We start from the raw sequence: 15,255 nt of genomic DNA, 5'->3' as shown, positions 1-15,255 counted from the left end.
TATTCATGTCTGGAATTGTGAGAGAACTTAAGAAATTTTGGAGCTAAACCACATTTTAAGACTAGTTTTATGTTTCCCCATTTTAAAGCTTTAAGTGGGTTCTTATATGCCGTGTTAATTGAGAAGAGCAGATTTCTTTCCTGATGGGCCTGATATATTTTGAAAAGTTTAGTTTTTCTTAGGACATTTGCAAACTTTAAAATAATGAATGGCACTTTTATTATTAACTATTTTCTCCATTAAAGATGGTGGGTCATAGAGAAGCTAAATAACTAATGCCAAATCACATAATGGGTGTCTGTAGAGCCAAGAACAGGAATCAGTCCCACCTGTACTTAAAAACAGACATATCCTTTCAAGCTGTTATAACTTGTAGCTACTATAAGAATATTTTTGCCACTGTATTTATTTATATTAAGTGTGATTCAGTTCTTCAGTTCCATGTATCCTTGAATTCTCAAGTGGAGAATTGTCATTCTGATTTTCTAATCTTCCTTCTTCTCCTATTATTACTAAATAGAAAGATATTTTTGTTGAGCTGCATGCTATGTCCTACCCCTTCCTACTGATCTATAAGCTTTTCCATTGGCTTTCTTTCTGTTTCCTGCTGCTTTCTTGCTTCCTAATTGAAGGGAGGATTCAGACCCATCCAGGTAACAACTACTGGTTCTGCATGGCCTCTTTATTACTCTGTTCCCTTATTATTACAGTGAGATTGATTGTTTGCTGATGAATATACATGCATTCACGGTGAGAATTTATTGTTGGTATATTGTTTCAAGGCTTTTAAGCCTGCAGTGAGAGCCATAAATAACCACAGGTACTGGCTGCCATTTGATAAATTTGAGTTCTTCTCCTTCCAGACCATTCTTAAGTCTGTCTAAATTTTCCACTTTTATTGCAAACTATTCAAGAAAGCAAAATTGGGTCCAATTTAATATGGGGTTTCCACTTTTTAGAAAAGCAAGGCCATTCCCTTCATGTAATAAATCGGCATGTGACAACTCTCCTGATAGTTTTGCTTTTAACTTGACTTCGATAGACTGAGATGAAAATCTTTATGTCTAGAAATATTTTATAAATTACTTGAATGGTAGCTTTTTAGGGGATTGCTTTTAATTTTTAATATAAGTACTTTTATATAGTAGAACAACTTTTAGAGAAACACAAGCTACTCCTTTTGTTATTTTATCACATTTTAAAATTAATAATTATGGCATATAATTTTTTGTTTAAGATAGCTGAGGCCTCATTTTAAAAGTGAGAGTGCCTGACTGTTTTCATATATGTGATAGCACTGATCAAAACTTGCCTTAAAAATATTCTAGTATAGAATATTTTTAGTGATCCCAGCCACATGCAGTTTAGCCTCTTTTTGTGTATATTATATTTCCAATTCAGTTGGTAAAATTTCTATTAGTGGACAAAAGGAGAAAGCTCAAGATAGTAAAATTTACACATTCCCCTTAGTAAAAAAAATAAATATTTTTTTTCTCCCCTCCTCAGTTTTTTCAGAGGCCTCAGATACAGCCTCCTAGAGCTACCATCCCGAACAGCAGTCCTTCCATTCGTCCTGGTGCACAGACACCCACTGCAGTGTATCAGGCCAATCAGCACATCATGATGGTTAACCATCTGCCCATGCCGTACCCAGTGCCCCAGGGTCCTCAGTACTGTATTCCACAGGTAAAGTATCGCTCAGGTTTGTGCGGTCCAGCAATAGAGTGGGAATTAACCCAAATTCTCATCAGAGGAAGCAGGAAGGGTGGGTGATGGCATTGGTTTTTAGTGGTATGTGAACTTTTCTGTTGGCTGTAAATCTGGCCATTTTGTCATTTTCCATAATATTGTAAGGAAATATTTCTCTTCCATTTTTCTAAGATGTTTGAGAAATTATTTTTATTTTCTTGCTTTTACCCCATCCCTTTCCCATATCCATCTGCTCTAAAACAGACTCAGTAATTATGCTCTTCCTGTGATAACATTCAATTTCATTGAAAGCTACCAGCCTGAAATAATTTTACAGCAAGCTGATGTCTGTCTGTGCACTGATGTGCTGTAAGGTTTTTACCTACTGCACATCTTTCTCTTCATCCTCATTGCATCTTGATGGCAGGCAAGCATTTTTTAATGTATTTAACCAAGAGTTTTCACCTTATTTCAGTAATTGTCTTATACACACAAAAACTTTTTTTTTTTTAATAGTAAGCCATCTTCATATTATTTATAAATATCTTTAATTTCTCTTTTATAGTACCGTCATAGTGGCCCTCCTTATGTTGGGCCCCCACAACAGTATCCAGTTCAGCCGCCAGGGCCAGGGCCTTTTTATCCTGGACCAGGACCTGGGGACTTCCCCAATGCTTACGGTAAGTATGAAATACGGAGGAATTCCTGCTAGTTCGTTTTTGTGTTTGGTTGATCAGTTTAGTCAGTGAGGTTTTAGTGGTATAAAGAATTTTTAAATAAAATGTGCAAACAGTTCTGAATCAAAAGCTTTTTAGGGAGTGATTTACACGGGAAGGGTATTATAGAACTATATTTAGTTAATGACACCACCTGAAAGAGCTGGTAATTCTGTTGCAAAGAACCCATGTCTTAAGGTTCTGAATCTGCAACCAACTCATAATTACTTAGATTTTTATTGCATTTTTGCTGATGGAATAAATATACAGTTGGCTGTTGAACATCACAGGTTTGAACTGTATGGGATCACTTAAACATGAATTTTTTTGATAGATATAGTATGGTACTGTAAATGTGTTTTCTCTTACAATTTCTTTAAAAACTTTACCTATCTCTTAGCTTAACGCTTTTGTAAGAATATATATATGTAGTACATATAACATAAAATATCTGTTAGCTGTTTACATTATTGGTAAGGCTTCTAAGTCAGCAGTAAGCTATATTAGATAAGATTTTGGGGCTTCAAAACTTATACATGGATTTTGGACTGCATGCAGGCGAGCAGAGGGTGCCCCTGATGCGTGTGTTGTTCAAGGGTCAGTTATAACTTATCTCCCTTCCATGATTTCTTTTTCTCCAAACATTTAACACCATTTACCAAAATGTTTGTTAACATTTTCCTGCTAGAATATAGTATCCACAAAGACAATGAATTTTATTGTTTTGTTCACTCTGGTATCTCTAACACCTAAAATAGTGATGAGGTATTGGAGTGGGATGCCTGAGTATAATTCAGTGTTTCTGTGATTCCTTTTCTGCAAAATTGTGATAAGATCTGTGTCATAGGAAGGTTATGAGAATTAGTGAAATGAAAATGCCTTAAAAAAATCACAAATGTTTTTAATGTAGAGAAATAAGTGACATGTTTATACTTTGTGAACCAGTACTAAGATGACTTATTCCATAAATTTCTAGCACATATTATACTTGGTTTATTATATAGAACGTGAATTTTAAGAGTTAAAATCAGCAAATTCTTGAAAAATTAAACTTTAGGATTCACTAAGCATTGATCTTTTCTGCTACCAGTAAGGACATATTAAAATTTTAACTTGTTCTTTTAAGATAGTGTAATCTATTTTATTTTATTAATTAATTAATTTTTAAAAATTTTATTTATTTATTTGACAGACAGAGACCACAAGTAGGCAGAGAGGTAGGCAGAGGGAGAGGGAGAAGCAGGCTCCCCAATATGGGGCTCGATCCCAGGACCCTGGGATCATGACCTGAGCTGAAGGCAGAGGCTTTAACCCACTGAGCCACCCAGGTACCCCAGTATAATCTACTTTTAGATAAATAGGTATCCACTCACCAATCTCCTAACATTGAGATTTAGTGTCTCAGTTCTTTACATCAGAATTAATTAGCATTAGAATAGCTCAAGAACATTTCCCTTAGGTTTTGAGGTGAAACAGGCCAAGGAACCAAGTGTTACCTGGTTTTACTACTTCTAGAAAAGGGAAAACTTTTCCTTTTTTTTTTTCTGTTTTTGTTTTTTAAGATTTTATTTAGTTATTTATTTGACAGAGAGAGACACACACACACATACACAGAGAGAGAGAGAGAGACCAGAAGCAGTGGGATCGGGAGAGGGAGAAGCAGGCTTCCCGCCAAGTAGGGAGCCCAGTAGGGGACTCAATCCCAGAACCCTGGGATCCAGGACCTAAGGCAGAGGCTCACTGACTGAGCCACCCAGGAGCCCTGGGAAAACCGTTTTTTTACAACTTGGTTACTATTGCTTGTGAGACTGCCAGTTGCAAAATGATACACTTCATAATGTCATGAAATGGTTTTACTGAAGTTGTATTTTTACTAGGAAATATTTTGATATTTTCTTTGACGTGGAATGTTGCCAGTACTGTTGGCATCCCTTGTGAGCCCCTTGAAGTTAGTTTGAACTCTGGGTTTTCATACCATTTAGTATCTTTGTAGTTATTCTTTAATTTAAATCCATTTACAATTTTTTTCCATTTTAAGAAAGATTTTAGTTAGTTATTCATTTTATTTATTTGAGAGAGAGATTGAGCGTGCAGGGAAAGGAGTCCAGGGAGAGGGACAAGCAGATTCTCCTCTGAGGGCAGAGCTGACATGGGGCTCAATCCCAGGACACTGAGATCATACCTGAGCCAAAATCAAAAGTCAGATGTTTTAAGTGACAGAGCCACCCAGGCATCCCCAATAAAAATTCTTTTTAAGTGTAAAATTGACAGTTGGTATCATCAAGAATTTATTGAATAGAAAACCTGTAAGTGAAACTGACTGGCAGAGAAAGCATGCTAAAATTCACAGAATTTTCTCTTTCAATCCCAAGTTGTAATGGGAATGCAATTGTATCATCTTTTTTTTTTTAAATTTTTTATTTTGTTTTATAAACATATAATGTATTATTAGCCCCAGGGGTACAGGCCTGTGAATCACCAGGTTTATGCAATTCTATCTTCTAATTCACAAAATCATTTTGAAAGGCTTCTCACTGAATTCTAGTCTGTTTATTTACACTTTACATAATTTTTTGACACAAAATGTTGTCATTACAATTGTGTTGTAAATCTGTGCCAGCCTTCTTTATTGCTCTTAATACTACTGCAGTATATATAGAAACAATATAAATGAGTTTACTGGTAGGGAAATATTTTTCTGATTTGTATATACAGTATTATAATGTATTTGGCTTTATTTCTATCACTTATAGACTGGCAACCCTCAGTTTGTTTTGTGAGAGTTAAGAGTCTCTTATGGTTTGTCTCCCTCCCGATCCCATCTTGTTTCATTTATTCTTTTCCTACCCCCAAGACCCCCACGTTGCATCTCCCCTTCCTCATATCAGGGAGATCATATGATAGTTGTCTTTCTCTGCTTGACTTATTTCGCTAAGCATAATACCCTCTAGTTCCATCCATGTCCTTGCAAATGGCTTGGCTATATAGTACTCCATAGTATATAGATACCATATCTTCTTTATCCATTCATCTGTTGATGGACATCTTCTTTCCATAGTTTGGCTATTGTGGACATTGCTGCTGTAAACATTCGGGTGCACGTGCCCCTTCAGATCACTACGTTTGTATCTTTAGGGTAAATACCGAGTAGTGCAATTGCTGGGTCATAAGATAGCTCTATTTTCAATTTTTTGAGGAACCTCCATGCTGTTTTTCAGAGTGGTTATACCAGCTTGCATTCCCACCAACAGTGTAGGAGGGTTCCCCTTTCTCTGCATCCTCGCCAGCATCTGTCATTTCCCAACTTGTTAATTTTAGCCTTTCTGACTGTTGTGAGGTGGTATCTCATTGTGGTTTTGATTTGTATTTCCCTGATGCCAAGTGATGTGGAGCACTTTTTCATGTGTCTGTTGGCCATCTGAATGTCTTCTTCACAGAAATGTCTGTTCATGTCCTCTGCCCATTTCTTGACTGGATTATTTGTTCTTTGGGTTTGCTAAGCTCTTTATAGATTTTGGATACTAGCCCTTTATCTGATATGTTCTTTGCAAGTATTTTCTCCCATTCTGTCAGTTGTCTTTTGATTTTGTTAACTGTTTCCTTTGCTGTGCAAAAGCTTTTGATCTTGATGAAATCCCAATAGTTCATTTTTGCCCTTGCTTCCCTTGCCTTTGGCGATGTACCTAGGAAGAAGTTGCTGCGGCTGAGGTCGAAGAGGTTGCCGCCTGTGTTCTCCTCAAGGATTTTGATGGATTCCTGTCTCACACTGAGGTCCTTCATCCATTTTGAGTCTATTTTTATGTGTGGTGTAAGGAAATGGTCCAATTTCATTTTTCTGCATGTGGCTGTCCAATTTTCCCAACACCATTTGTTGAAGAGGCTGTCTTTTTTCCATCGGACATTCTTTCCTGCTTTGTCGAAGATTAGTTGACCGTAGAGTTGAGGGTCTATTTCTGGGCTCTCTATTCTGTTCCATTTATCTGTGTGTCTGTTTTTGTGCCAGTACCATACTGGCTTGATGATGACAGCTTTGTAATAGAGCTTGAAGTCTGGAATTGTGATGCCACCAACGTTGGCTTTCTTTTTCAATATTCCTCTGATTATTCGAGGTCTTTTCTGGTTCCATATAAATTTTAGGATTATTTGTTCCATTTCTTTGAAAAAAAAATGGATGGGATTTTGACAGGGATTGCATTAAATGTGTAGATTGCTTTAGATAACACAGACATCTTCACAATATTTGTTCTTCCAATCCATGAACATGGAACATTTTTCCATTTCTTTGTGTCTTCCTCAATTTCTTTCATGAGTACTTTATAGTTTTCTGAGTATAGATTCTTTGCCTCTTTGGTTAGGTTTATTCCTAGGTATCTTACGGTTTTGGGTGCAATTGTAAAGGGGATTGACTCCTTAATTTCTCTTTCTTCTGTCTTGTTGTTGGTATAAAGAAATGCAACTGATTTCTGTGCATTGATTTACTGAATTCCTGTACAAGTTCTAGCAGAGTTAGAGTGGAGTCTTTTGGGTTTTCCACTTATAGTATCATATCATCTGCAAAGAGTGATAGTTTGACTTCTTCTTTGCCGATTTGGATGCCTTTTATTTCTTTTTGTTGTCTGATTGCTGAGGCTGGGACGAGGAAAAACAATTTAAAATAATTTTTCATTATGAAAGTAAACAAGTTAGTGAGAAAAATACAAATAATATGGAATGTATAAAGTTGAAGTAGCCAGTTTTTTCCCCTTCTCCATTCCCTAAGGAAATAATGATTTAATAGCTTAATATATACTTTTTCTTTTATATTTAAACAAGTTTTTAATATAAATGGTCACATACTATTTATAATGTTCTAAATCTTTCTGTTATTTTTTCCCCTATCTCACAATATATTCATGGACATCTTTCCATTTCGTTACCTATAGAATTTCAAATTACATAACATTACATTTTAGGTGAATGAATCATACATGATCATATATGAATCACAATGTATAATCCAGTCCTCTACTGATAGGCTTAGATTATTTTCATTATTTGGACAGATATTTTAGTTTTAAGGCTTATCATTAGTTAGTATGCTTTTATCAGACTTAAAAGTTGTGATCCAATAGTTCCCATCAGTTATAGGTCCTTCAGCTTTACCACCTCAGGGCAGCTATTCTGGCCTTACGGTCTAGAGGACATAAACATCCCCCTTCCTGTTTTCTCGTTTTGGAATCTCTTCTTCTCTTACCCTTCCACTCCCAGTTCTTCATTTCTCTCTGATCCTTGTCCCCCTTTACTCTTCCTCCTCTTCTTCCCAATCTTGGGTTCAGGTTAAAAGCAAGTATAAGGAGGGGATCCTGGGTAGCTCAGTCGTTAAGCCTCTGCCTTCAGCTCGGGTCATGATCCCAGGGTCCTGGGATCGAGCCCCACATCAGGCTCCCTGCTCAGTGGGAAGCCTGCTTCTCCCTCTCCCACTCCCCCAGCTTGTGTTCTCTCTCTTGCTGTATCTCTTTCAAATAAGTAAATAAAATCTTAAAAAAAAAAAAAAAAGCAAGTTTAAGGAATGGAATCCTAATTCTCTGTTCTAAAGCACAGCAGTCCTTTCTTCTAGGGCAGAGGGCCTTCCTCTGGCAGAACTGGTAAGGAAAGAATCCTAGTCTTTTTCCTTCCTGCCCTAATGGTGGAGTTGGTGAGTTGGACAGTCTGTTTTGCTGAAGTCTTAGTCCTTTGTGCTTAGCTTACAGTTTACTCTAGGGTAATAATATTTTACTCCTCTATTCAGTTTTAATCTTGAACAATGATTCTTAAAGAATGTTTTTATCCTTACTGAAGTTCAGTAACCAACATCATAAAATCCTGTTAATACATTATAATTCTTGGAGTGTTTTATAGTGTTGAAAAGTAACTAATGAATAGTATTTAATCAATGTCACTTTTCAGTTTTTCTCTCATCAGTGTTTCTTAAATATTTTGATGCCTTTTGTATCAGAAAATACCTCATGAAGACTGAAATTATTTTCAGCAAATGCTAGAGGTGATGGCCCAAGGTGTGAAAATTTGGGTTTGGGAGCAAAAAGATACGGTTAACAGCGACAGTGATACTGAGAAAGAAAAAGAAAAGAGTGAGAATTTACATCGTTAAAAGATCCCATTCTAGGACAGCTGAGTTGTTCAGTCAGTTAAGCATCTGCCTTTGGCTCAGGTTATGATGTCAGGGTGCTGGGATCGAGTCTTTCATCAGGCTCCCTGCTCAGTGGGGAGACTCCTTCTCCCTCTGCTTGTACTCTCCTTCTCTCTCTTTCTCTCTGACAAATAAATAATATCTTAAAAAAAAAAAAAGCGCCATTCTCCTTTGTTTCAAACCAGTATACTCTCCCTTTTTCTCACTGTACCGTGTGATTTTTTTCCTCCTCCTTTCATTTTTTTTTTGGCACTTTTTCTGAGCTCTGTGGGGGCTTGGGTGCCTTATTCAGCAGCTCCTAAGAGCTGAGGGATTCATTCATTATTACCCGTGGTGTCTAAGTGGGAAACTTTCTGGCGTCCGAAGTATGTGTTCAGTGGAATGTTACTACTGTAATTTCGTTAAGCAACCAACTCTTTGTTTCGGCTCACATCATGATTTTGGGGTCCTGGGATTGAGCCCTGCATTGGACTCTGTGTTCAGTGCAGAGTCTGCTTGAGATTCTCTCTCCCTGTCCCTTTGTCCCTCCTGCTCATGCTCTTTTTCTCTCTCTCTCTCAAATAAATAAATCTTTTTAAAAAATACTGTGAATAGGCACCTGGGTGGCTCAGCCTTAAGTCTCTGCCTTCGCCTTGGGTCGTGATCCCAGAGTCCTGGGATCGACCCCCCATGTTGGGCTCCCTGCTCAGTGGGGAGCCTGCTTCTCCTTCTCCCACTTCCCCTGCTTGTGTCCCTCTCTCACTTTGTCCCTCTGTGTCAAATAAATAAATAAAATCTAAAAAAAACAACAAAAAATTACTGTGTTGATATGGTTGTATACTAACATTATTGTTCTGGGATGGGATAAACTGATGTTAATGTGCCAACCTGCATACTTAACTGCTATTTTTATATTGTTTCTGTGGGAAAGTTTAGTTTTGGTAGGTTTTTGGAAGACTTACAGTGTATAAGACAATGTGGTAGGTATTTTGTAGGATATAAATGTTGAGATATTCTTCTTGCCTTTTAGGCTCTTGAAGTGAATTTGTTTGATATTTGTGTTTGTCTTTGGGGTTTTACCATTGAGAACAAATGTAAATATTGACCAGACCACTGGTTCCCAAATTTTTCTATATCCTAGTCAAATAAAATTTTTAAAAAGTACCGTAAAATAAGGGAAGAAACACACAGAACTATTCCCTTTTTAATTTTGCCACAAAGTCTTTCAAAGAAAACTGTTATTTAAAGTCAGCAGCATTTCATATAGGAAGGCATTTTGAACAACAAAGGAACAAGACTGAATTAATTTCAAAATAGTAACAGACCTTTCCAAAATGTCAAATTAGCAAGCCTATAGTTGTAACTTTGTGTGTGTTAGTATAGTAATGTGGTGCTTTATTATTGTGCTTATTATTGAATCAATTTTGCTATATATCATTGACACATTTTGTATAGACTGGGGTTTGATGAACCACCAATGGAGAACAGGGATCAGGGGAAGAAAAGGTTTAGCCCTTTTTCTATAAAGGGCAATATTGTAGCTTTTGCAGGCCATATGGTCTCTGTTGCAACTATTCAACTCTGCCATTTAGTGAAAAAGCAGCCACAGGTAACAGATAAAATACTATATATAGGTGTATTCCAATAAAACTTCATTCTGGATTTAGCCTGTTGGCTTTAGTTGACATACCCCTAATCCAGATAAACCTGCAACATTCCATGCATAAGAGGTTAGGGACAGCATGTAACATATCTAATTAGTAAATGGTATGTAAAAGTTATTCCCATTTTTAATAGAATAAAATAAATGTTTTTAAACGTCTCTGACTATATAAGAAGTTGAATTAGTATTTTATAAAAGATAACCATTATTTGGTAGGATAGAAGTCCCACTCTGCTAGGGTCCACAGTTTACTTGATATTTTACTAATTGTGTTTAACCCCATTATTAAGATATCTTTTTTTTTAATTTTTTATTTTTTATAAACATATATTTTTATCCCCAGGGGTACAGGTCTGTGAATCACCAGGTTTACACACTTCACAGCACTCACCAAAGCACATACCCTCCCCAATGTCCATAATCCCACCCCCTTTTCCCAAACCCCCTCCCCCCAGCAACCCTCAGCCTGTTTTGTGAGATTAAGAGTCACTTATGGTTTGTCTCCCTCCCAATCCTATCGTGTTTCATTGATTCTTCTCCTACCCACTTAAGCCCCCATGTTGCATCACCACTTCCTCATATCAGGGAGATCATAAGATAGTTGTCTTTCTCCGCTTGACTTATTTCGCTAAGCATGATACGCTCTAGTTCCATCCATGTTGTCGCAAATGGCAAGATTTCATTTCTTTTGATGGCTGCATAGTATTCCATTGTGTATATATACCACATCTTCTTGATCCATTCATCTGTTGATGGACATCTAGGTTCTTTCCATAGTTTGGCTATTGTGGACATTGCTGCTATAAACATTCGGGTGCACGTGCCCCTTTGGATCACTACGTTTGTATCTTTAGGGTAAATACCCAATAGTGCAATTGCTGGGTCATAGGGCAGTTCTATTTTCAACATTTTGAGGAACCTCCATGCTGTTTTCCAGAGTGGCTGCACCAGCTTGCATTCCCACCAATAGTGTAGGAGGGTTCCCCTTTCTCCACATCCTCGCCAGCATCTGTCATTTCCTGACTTGTTGATTTTAGCCATTCTGACTGGTGTGAGGTGATATCTCATTGTGGTTTTGATTTGTATTTCCCTGATGCCAAGTGATGTGGAGCACTTTTTCATGTGTTTGTTGGCCATCTGGATGTCTTCTTCACAGAAATGTCTGTTCATGTCCTCTGCCCATTTCTTGATTGGATTATTTGTTCTTTCGGTGTTGAGTTTGCTAAGTTCTTTATAGATTCTGGACACTAGTCCTTTATCTGATATGTCGTTTGCAAATATCTTCTCCCATTCTGTCAGTTGTCTTTTGATTTTGTTAACTGTTTCCTTTGCTGTGAAAAGCTTTTGATCTTGATGAAATCCCAATAGTTCATTTTTGCCCTTGCTTCCCTTGCCTTTGGCGTTGTTCCTAGGAAGATGTTGCTGCGGCTGAGGTCGAAGAGGTTGCTGCCTGTGTTCTCCTCAAGGATTTTGATGGATTCCTTTCGCACATTGAGGTCCTTCATCCATTTTGAGTCTATTTTTGTGTGTGGTGTAAGGAAATGGTCCAATTTCATTTTTCTGCATGTGGCTGTCCAATTTTCCCAGCACCATTTATTGAAGAGGCTGTCTTTTTTCCATCGGACATTCTTTCCTGCTTTGTCGAAGATTAGTTGACCGTAGAGTTGAGGGTCTATTTCTGGGCTCTCTATTCTGTTCCATTGATCTATGTGTCTGTTTTTTTGCCAGTACCATGCTGTCTTGATGATGACAGCTTTGTAATAGAGCTTGAAGTCCGGAATTGTGATGCCACCAACGTTGGCTTTCTTTTTCAATATCCCTTTGGCTATTCGAGGTCTTTTCTGGTTCCATATAAATTTTAGAATTATTTGTTCCATTTCTTTGAAAAAGATGGATGGTACTTTGATGGGAATTGCATTAAATGTGTACATTGCTTTAGGTAGCATAGACATTTTCACAATATTTATTCTTCCAATCCAGGAGCATGGAACATTTTTCCATTTCTTTGTGTCTTCCTCAATTTCTTTCATGAGTACTTTATAGTTTTCTGAGTATAGATTCTTTGCCTCTTTGGTTAGGTTTATTCCTAGGTATCTTACGGTTTTGGGTGCAATTGTAAATGGGATTGACTCCTTAATTTCCCTTTCTTCTGTCTTGCTGTTGGTGTAGAGAAATGCAACTGATTTCTGTGCATTGATTTTATATCCTGACACTTTACTGAATTCCTGTATAAGTTCTAGCAGTTTTGGAGTGGAGTCTTTTGGGTTTTCCACATATAGTATCATATCATCTGCGAAGAGTGATAATTTGACTACTTCTTTGCCGATTTGGATGCCTTTAATTTCCTTTTGTTGTCTGATTGCTGAGGCTAGGACCTCTAGTACTATGTTGAATAGCAGTGGTGATAATGGACATCCCTGCTGTGTTCCTGACCTTAGCGGAAAAGCTTTCAGTTTTTCTCCATTGAGAATGATATTTGCAGTGGGTTTTTCATAGATGGCTTTGATGATATTGAGGTATGTGCCCTCTATCCCTATACTTTGAAGAGTTTTGATCAGGAAGGGATGCTGTACTTTGTCAAATGCTTTTTTCAGCATCTATTGAGAGTATCATATGGTTCTTGTTCTTTCTTTTATTGATGTGTTGTATCACATTGACTGATTTGCGGATGTTGAACCAACTTTGCAGCCCTGGAATAAATCCCACTTGGTCGTGGTGAATAATCCTTTTAATGTACTGTTGAATCCTATTGGCTAGTATTTTGTTGAGTATTTTCGCATCTGTGTTCATCAAGGATATTGGTCTATAGCTCTCTTTTTTGATGGGATCCTTCTCTGGTTTTGGGATCAAGGTGATGCTGGCCTCATAAAATGAGTTTGGAAGTTTTCCTTCCATTTCTATTTTTTGGAACAGTTTCAGGAGAATAGGAATTAGTTCTTCTTTAAATGTTTGGTAGAATTCCCCCGGGAAGCCATCTGGCCCTGGGCTTTTGTTTGTTTGGAGATTTTTAATGACTGTTTCAATCTCCTTACTGGTTATGGGTCTGTTCAGGCTTTCTACTTCTTCCTGGTTCAGTTGTGTGGTAGTTTATATGTTTCTAGGAATGCATCTATTTCTTCCAGATTCTCAAATTTGTTGGCGTAGAGTTGCTCATAGTATGTTCTTATAATAGTTTGTATTTCTTTGGTGTTAGTTGTGATCTCTCCTCTTTCATTCATGATTTTATTTATTTGGGTCCTTTCTCTTTTCTTTTTTTTTATAAGTCGGGCCAGGGGTTTATCAATTTTATTAATTCTTTCAAAGAACCAGCTCCTAGTTTTGTTGATTTGCTCTATTGTCTTTTTGGTTTCTATTTCATTGATTTCTGCTCTGATCTTTATGATTTCTCTTCTCCTGCTTGGCTTAAGGTTTCTTTCTTGTTCTTTCTCCAGCTCCTTTAGGTGTAGGGTTAGGTTGTGTACCTGAGACCTTTCTTGTTTCTTGAGAAAGGCTTGTACCGCTATATATTTTCCTCTCAGGACTGCCTTTGTTGTGTCCCACAGATTTTGAACCATTGTATTTTCATTATCATTTGTTTCCATGATTTTTTTCAATTCTTCTTTAATTTCCCGGTTGACCCATTCATTCTTTAGAGGGATGCTGTTTAGTCTCCATGTATTTGGGTTCTTTTCAAACTTCCTTTTGTGGTTGAGTTCTAGCTTTAGAGCATTGTGGTCTGAAAATATGCAGGGAATGATCCCAATCTTTTGATACCGATTGAGTCCTGATTTAGGACCGAGGATGTGATCTATTCTGGAGAATGTTCCATGTGCACTAGAGAAGAATGTGTATTCTGTTGCTTTGGGATGAAATGTTCTGAATATATCTGTGATGTCCATCCGGTCCAGTGTGTCATTTAAGGCCTTTATTTCCTTGCTGATCTTTTGCTTGGATGATCTGTCCATTTCAGTGAGGGGAGTGTTAAAGTCCCCTACTATTATTGTATTATTGTTGATGTGTTTCTTTGATTTTGTTATTAATTGGTTTATATAGTTGGCTGCTCCCACGTTGGGGGCAAAGATATTTAAAATTGTTAGATCTTCTTGTTGGACAGACCCTTTGAGTATGATATAGTGTCCTTCCTCATCTCTTTTTATAGTCTTTGGCTTAAAATCTAATTGATCTGATATAAGGATTGCCACTCCTGCTTTCTTCTGATGTCCATTAGCATGGTAAATTCTTTTCCACCCCCTCACTTTAAATCTGGAGGTGTCTTTGGGCTTAAAATGAGTTTCTCGGAGGGAACATATAGATGGGTTTTGTTTTTTTATCCATTCTGATACCCTGTGTCTTTTGACAGGGGCATTTAGCCCATTAACATTCAGGGTAACTATTGAGAGATATGAATTTAGTGCCATTGTTTTGCCTGTAAGGTGACTGTTACTGTATATGGTCTCTGTTCCTTTCTGATCTACCACTTGTAGGCTCTCTCTTTGCTTAGAGGACCCCTTTCAATATTTCCTGTAGAGCTGGTTTGGTATTTGTATATTCTTTCAGTTTTTGTTTGTCCTGGAAGCTTTTAATCTCTCCTTCTATTTTCAATGATAGCCTAGCTGAATATAGTATTCTTGGCTGCATGTTTTTCTCGTTTAGTGCTCTGAAAATATCATGCCAGCTCTTTCTTGCCTGCCAGGTCTCTGTGGATAAGTCAGCTGCCAATCTAATATTTTTACCATTGTATGTTACAGACTTCTTTTCCCGGGCTGCTTTCAGGATTTTCTCTTTGTCACTGAGACTTGTAAATTTTACTATTAGGTGGCGGGGTGTGGGCCTATTCTTATTGATTTTTAGGGGCGTTCTCTGAACCTGCTGAATTTTGATGCTCGTTCCCTTTGCCATATTGGGGAAATTCTCCCCAATAATTCTCTCCAGTATACCTTCTGCTCCCCTCTCTCTTTCTTCTTCTTCTGGAATCCCAATTATTCTAATGTTGTTTCGTCTTATGGTGTCACTTATCTCTCGAATTCTCCCCTCGTGGTCCAGTAGCTCTTTGTCCCTCTTTT

At 37.4% G+C, this 15,255-nt stretch overlaps 1 protein-coding gene across 19 annotated transcripts in view; it reads left to right on the top strand.

The window, feature by feature from the left end:
- Positions 1–15,255, top strand: part of EIF4G3 (eukaryotic translation initiation factor 4 gamma 3) — a 355,154-nt gene that overhangs the window by 193,288 nt on the left and 146,611 nt on the right. For 12 of the 19 annotated variants that reach the window (XM_059376541.1, XM_059376540.1, XM_059376533.1 and 9 more), the window contains 3 exons: positions 633–653; positions 1,507–1,686; positions 2,255–2,369. In XM_059376541.1, coding sequence (XP_059232524.1) covers positions 633–653; positions 1,507–1,686; positions 2,255–2,369 — 316 coding nt within the window. The remainder of the gene's footprint in view (positions 1–632; positions 654–1,506; positions 1,687–2,254; positions 2,370–15,255) is intronic. The other 7 variants (XM_059376527.1, XM_059376534.1, XM_059376525.1 and 4 more) reach the window with 1 other exon arrangement.

Source organism: Mustela nigripes, chromosome 14 (assembly GCF_022355385.1).
Source record: "Mustela nigripes isolate SB6536 chromosome 14, MUSNIG.SB6536, whole genome shotgun sequence".
Lineage (NCBI taxonomy): Eukaryota > Metazoa > Chordata > Mammalia > Carnivora > Mustelidae > Mustela > Mustela nigripes.
This window is presented reverse-complemented; position numbering and strand designations above follow the sequence as displayed.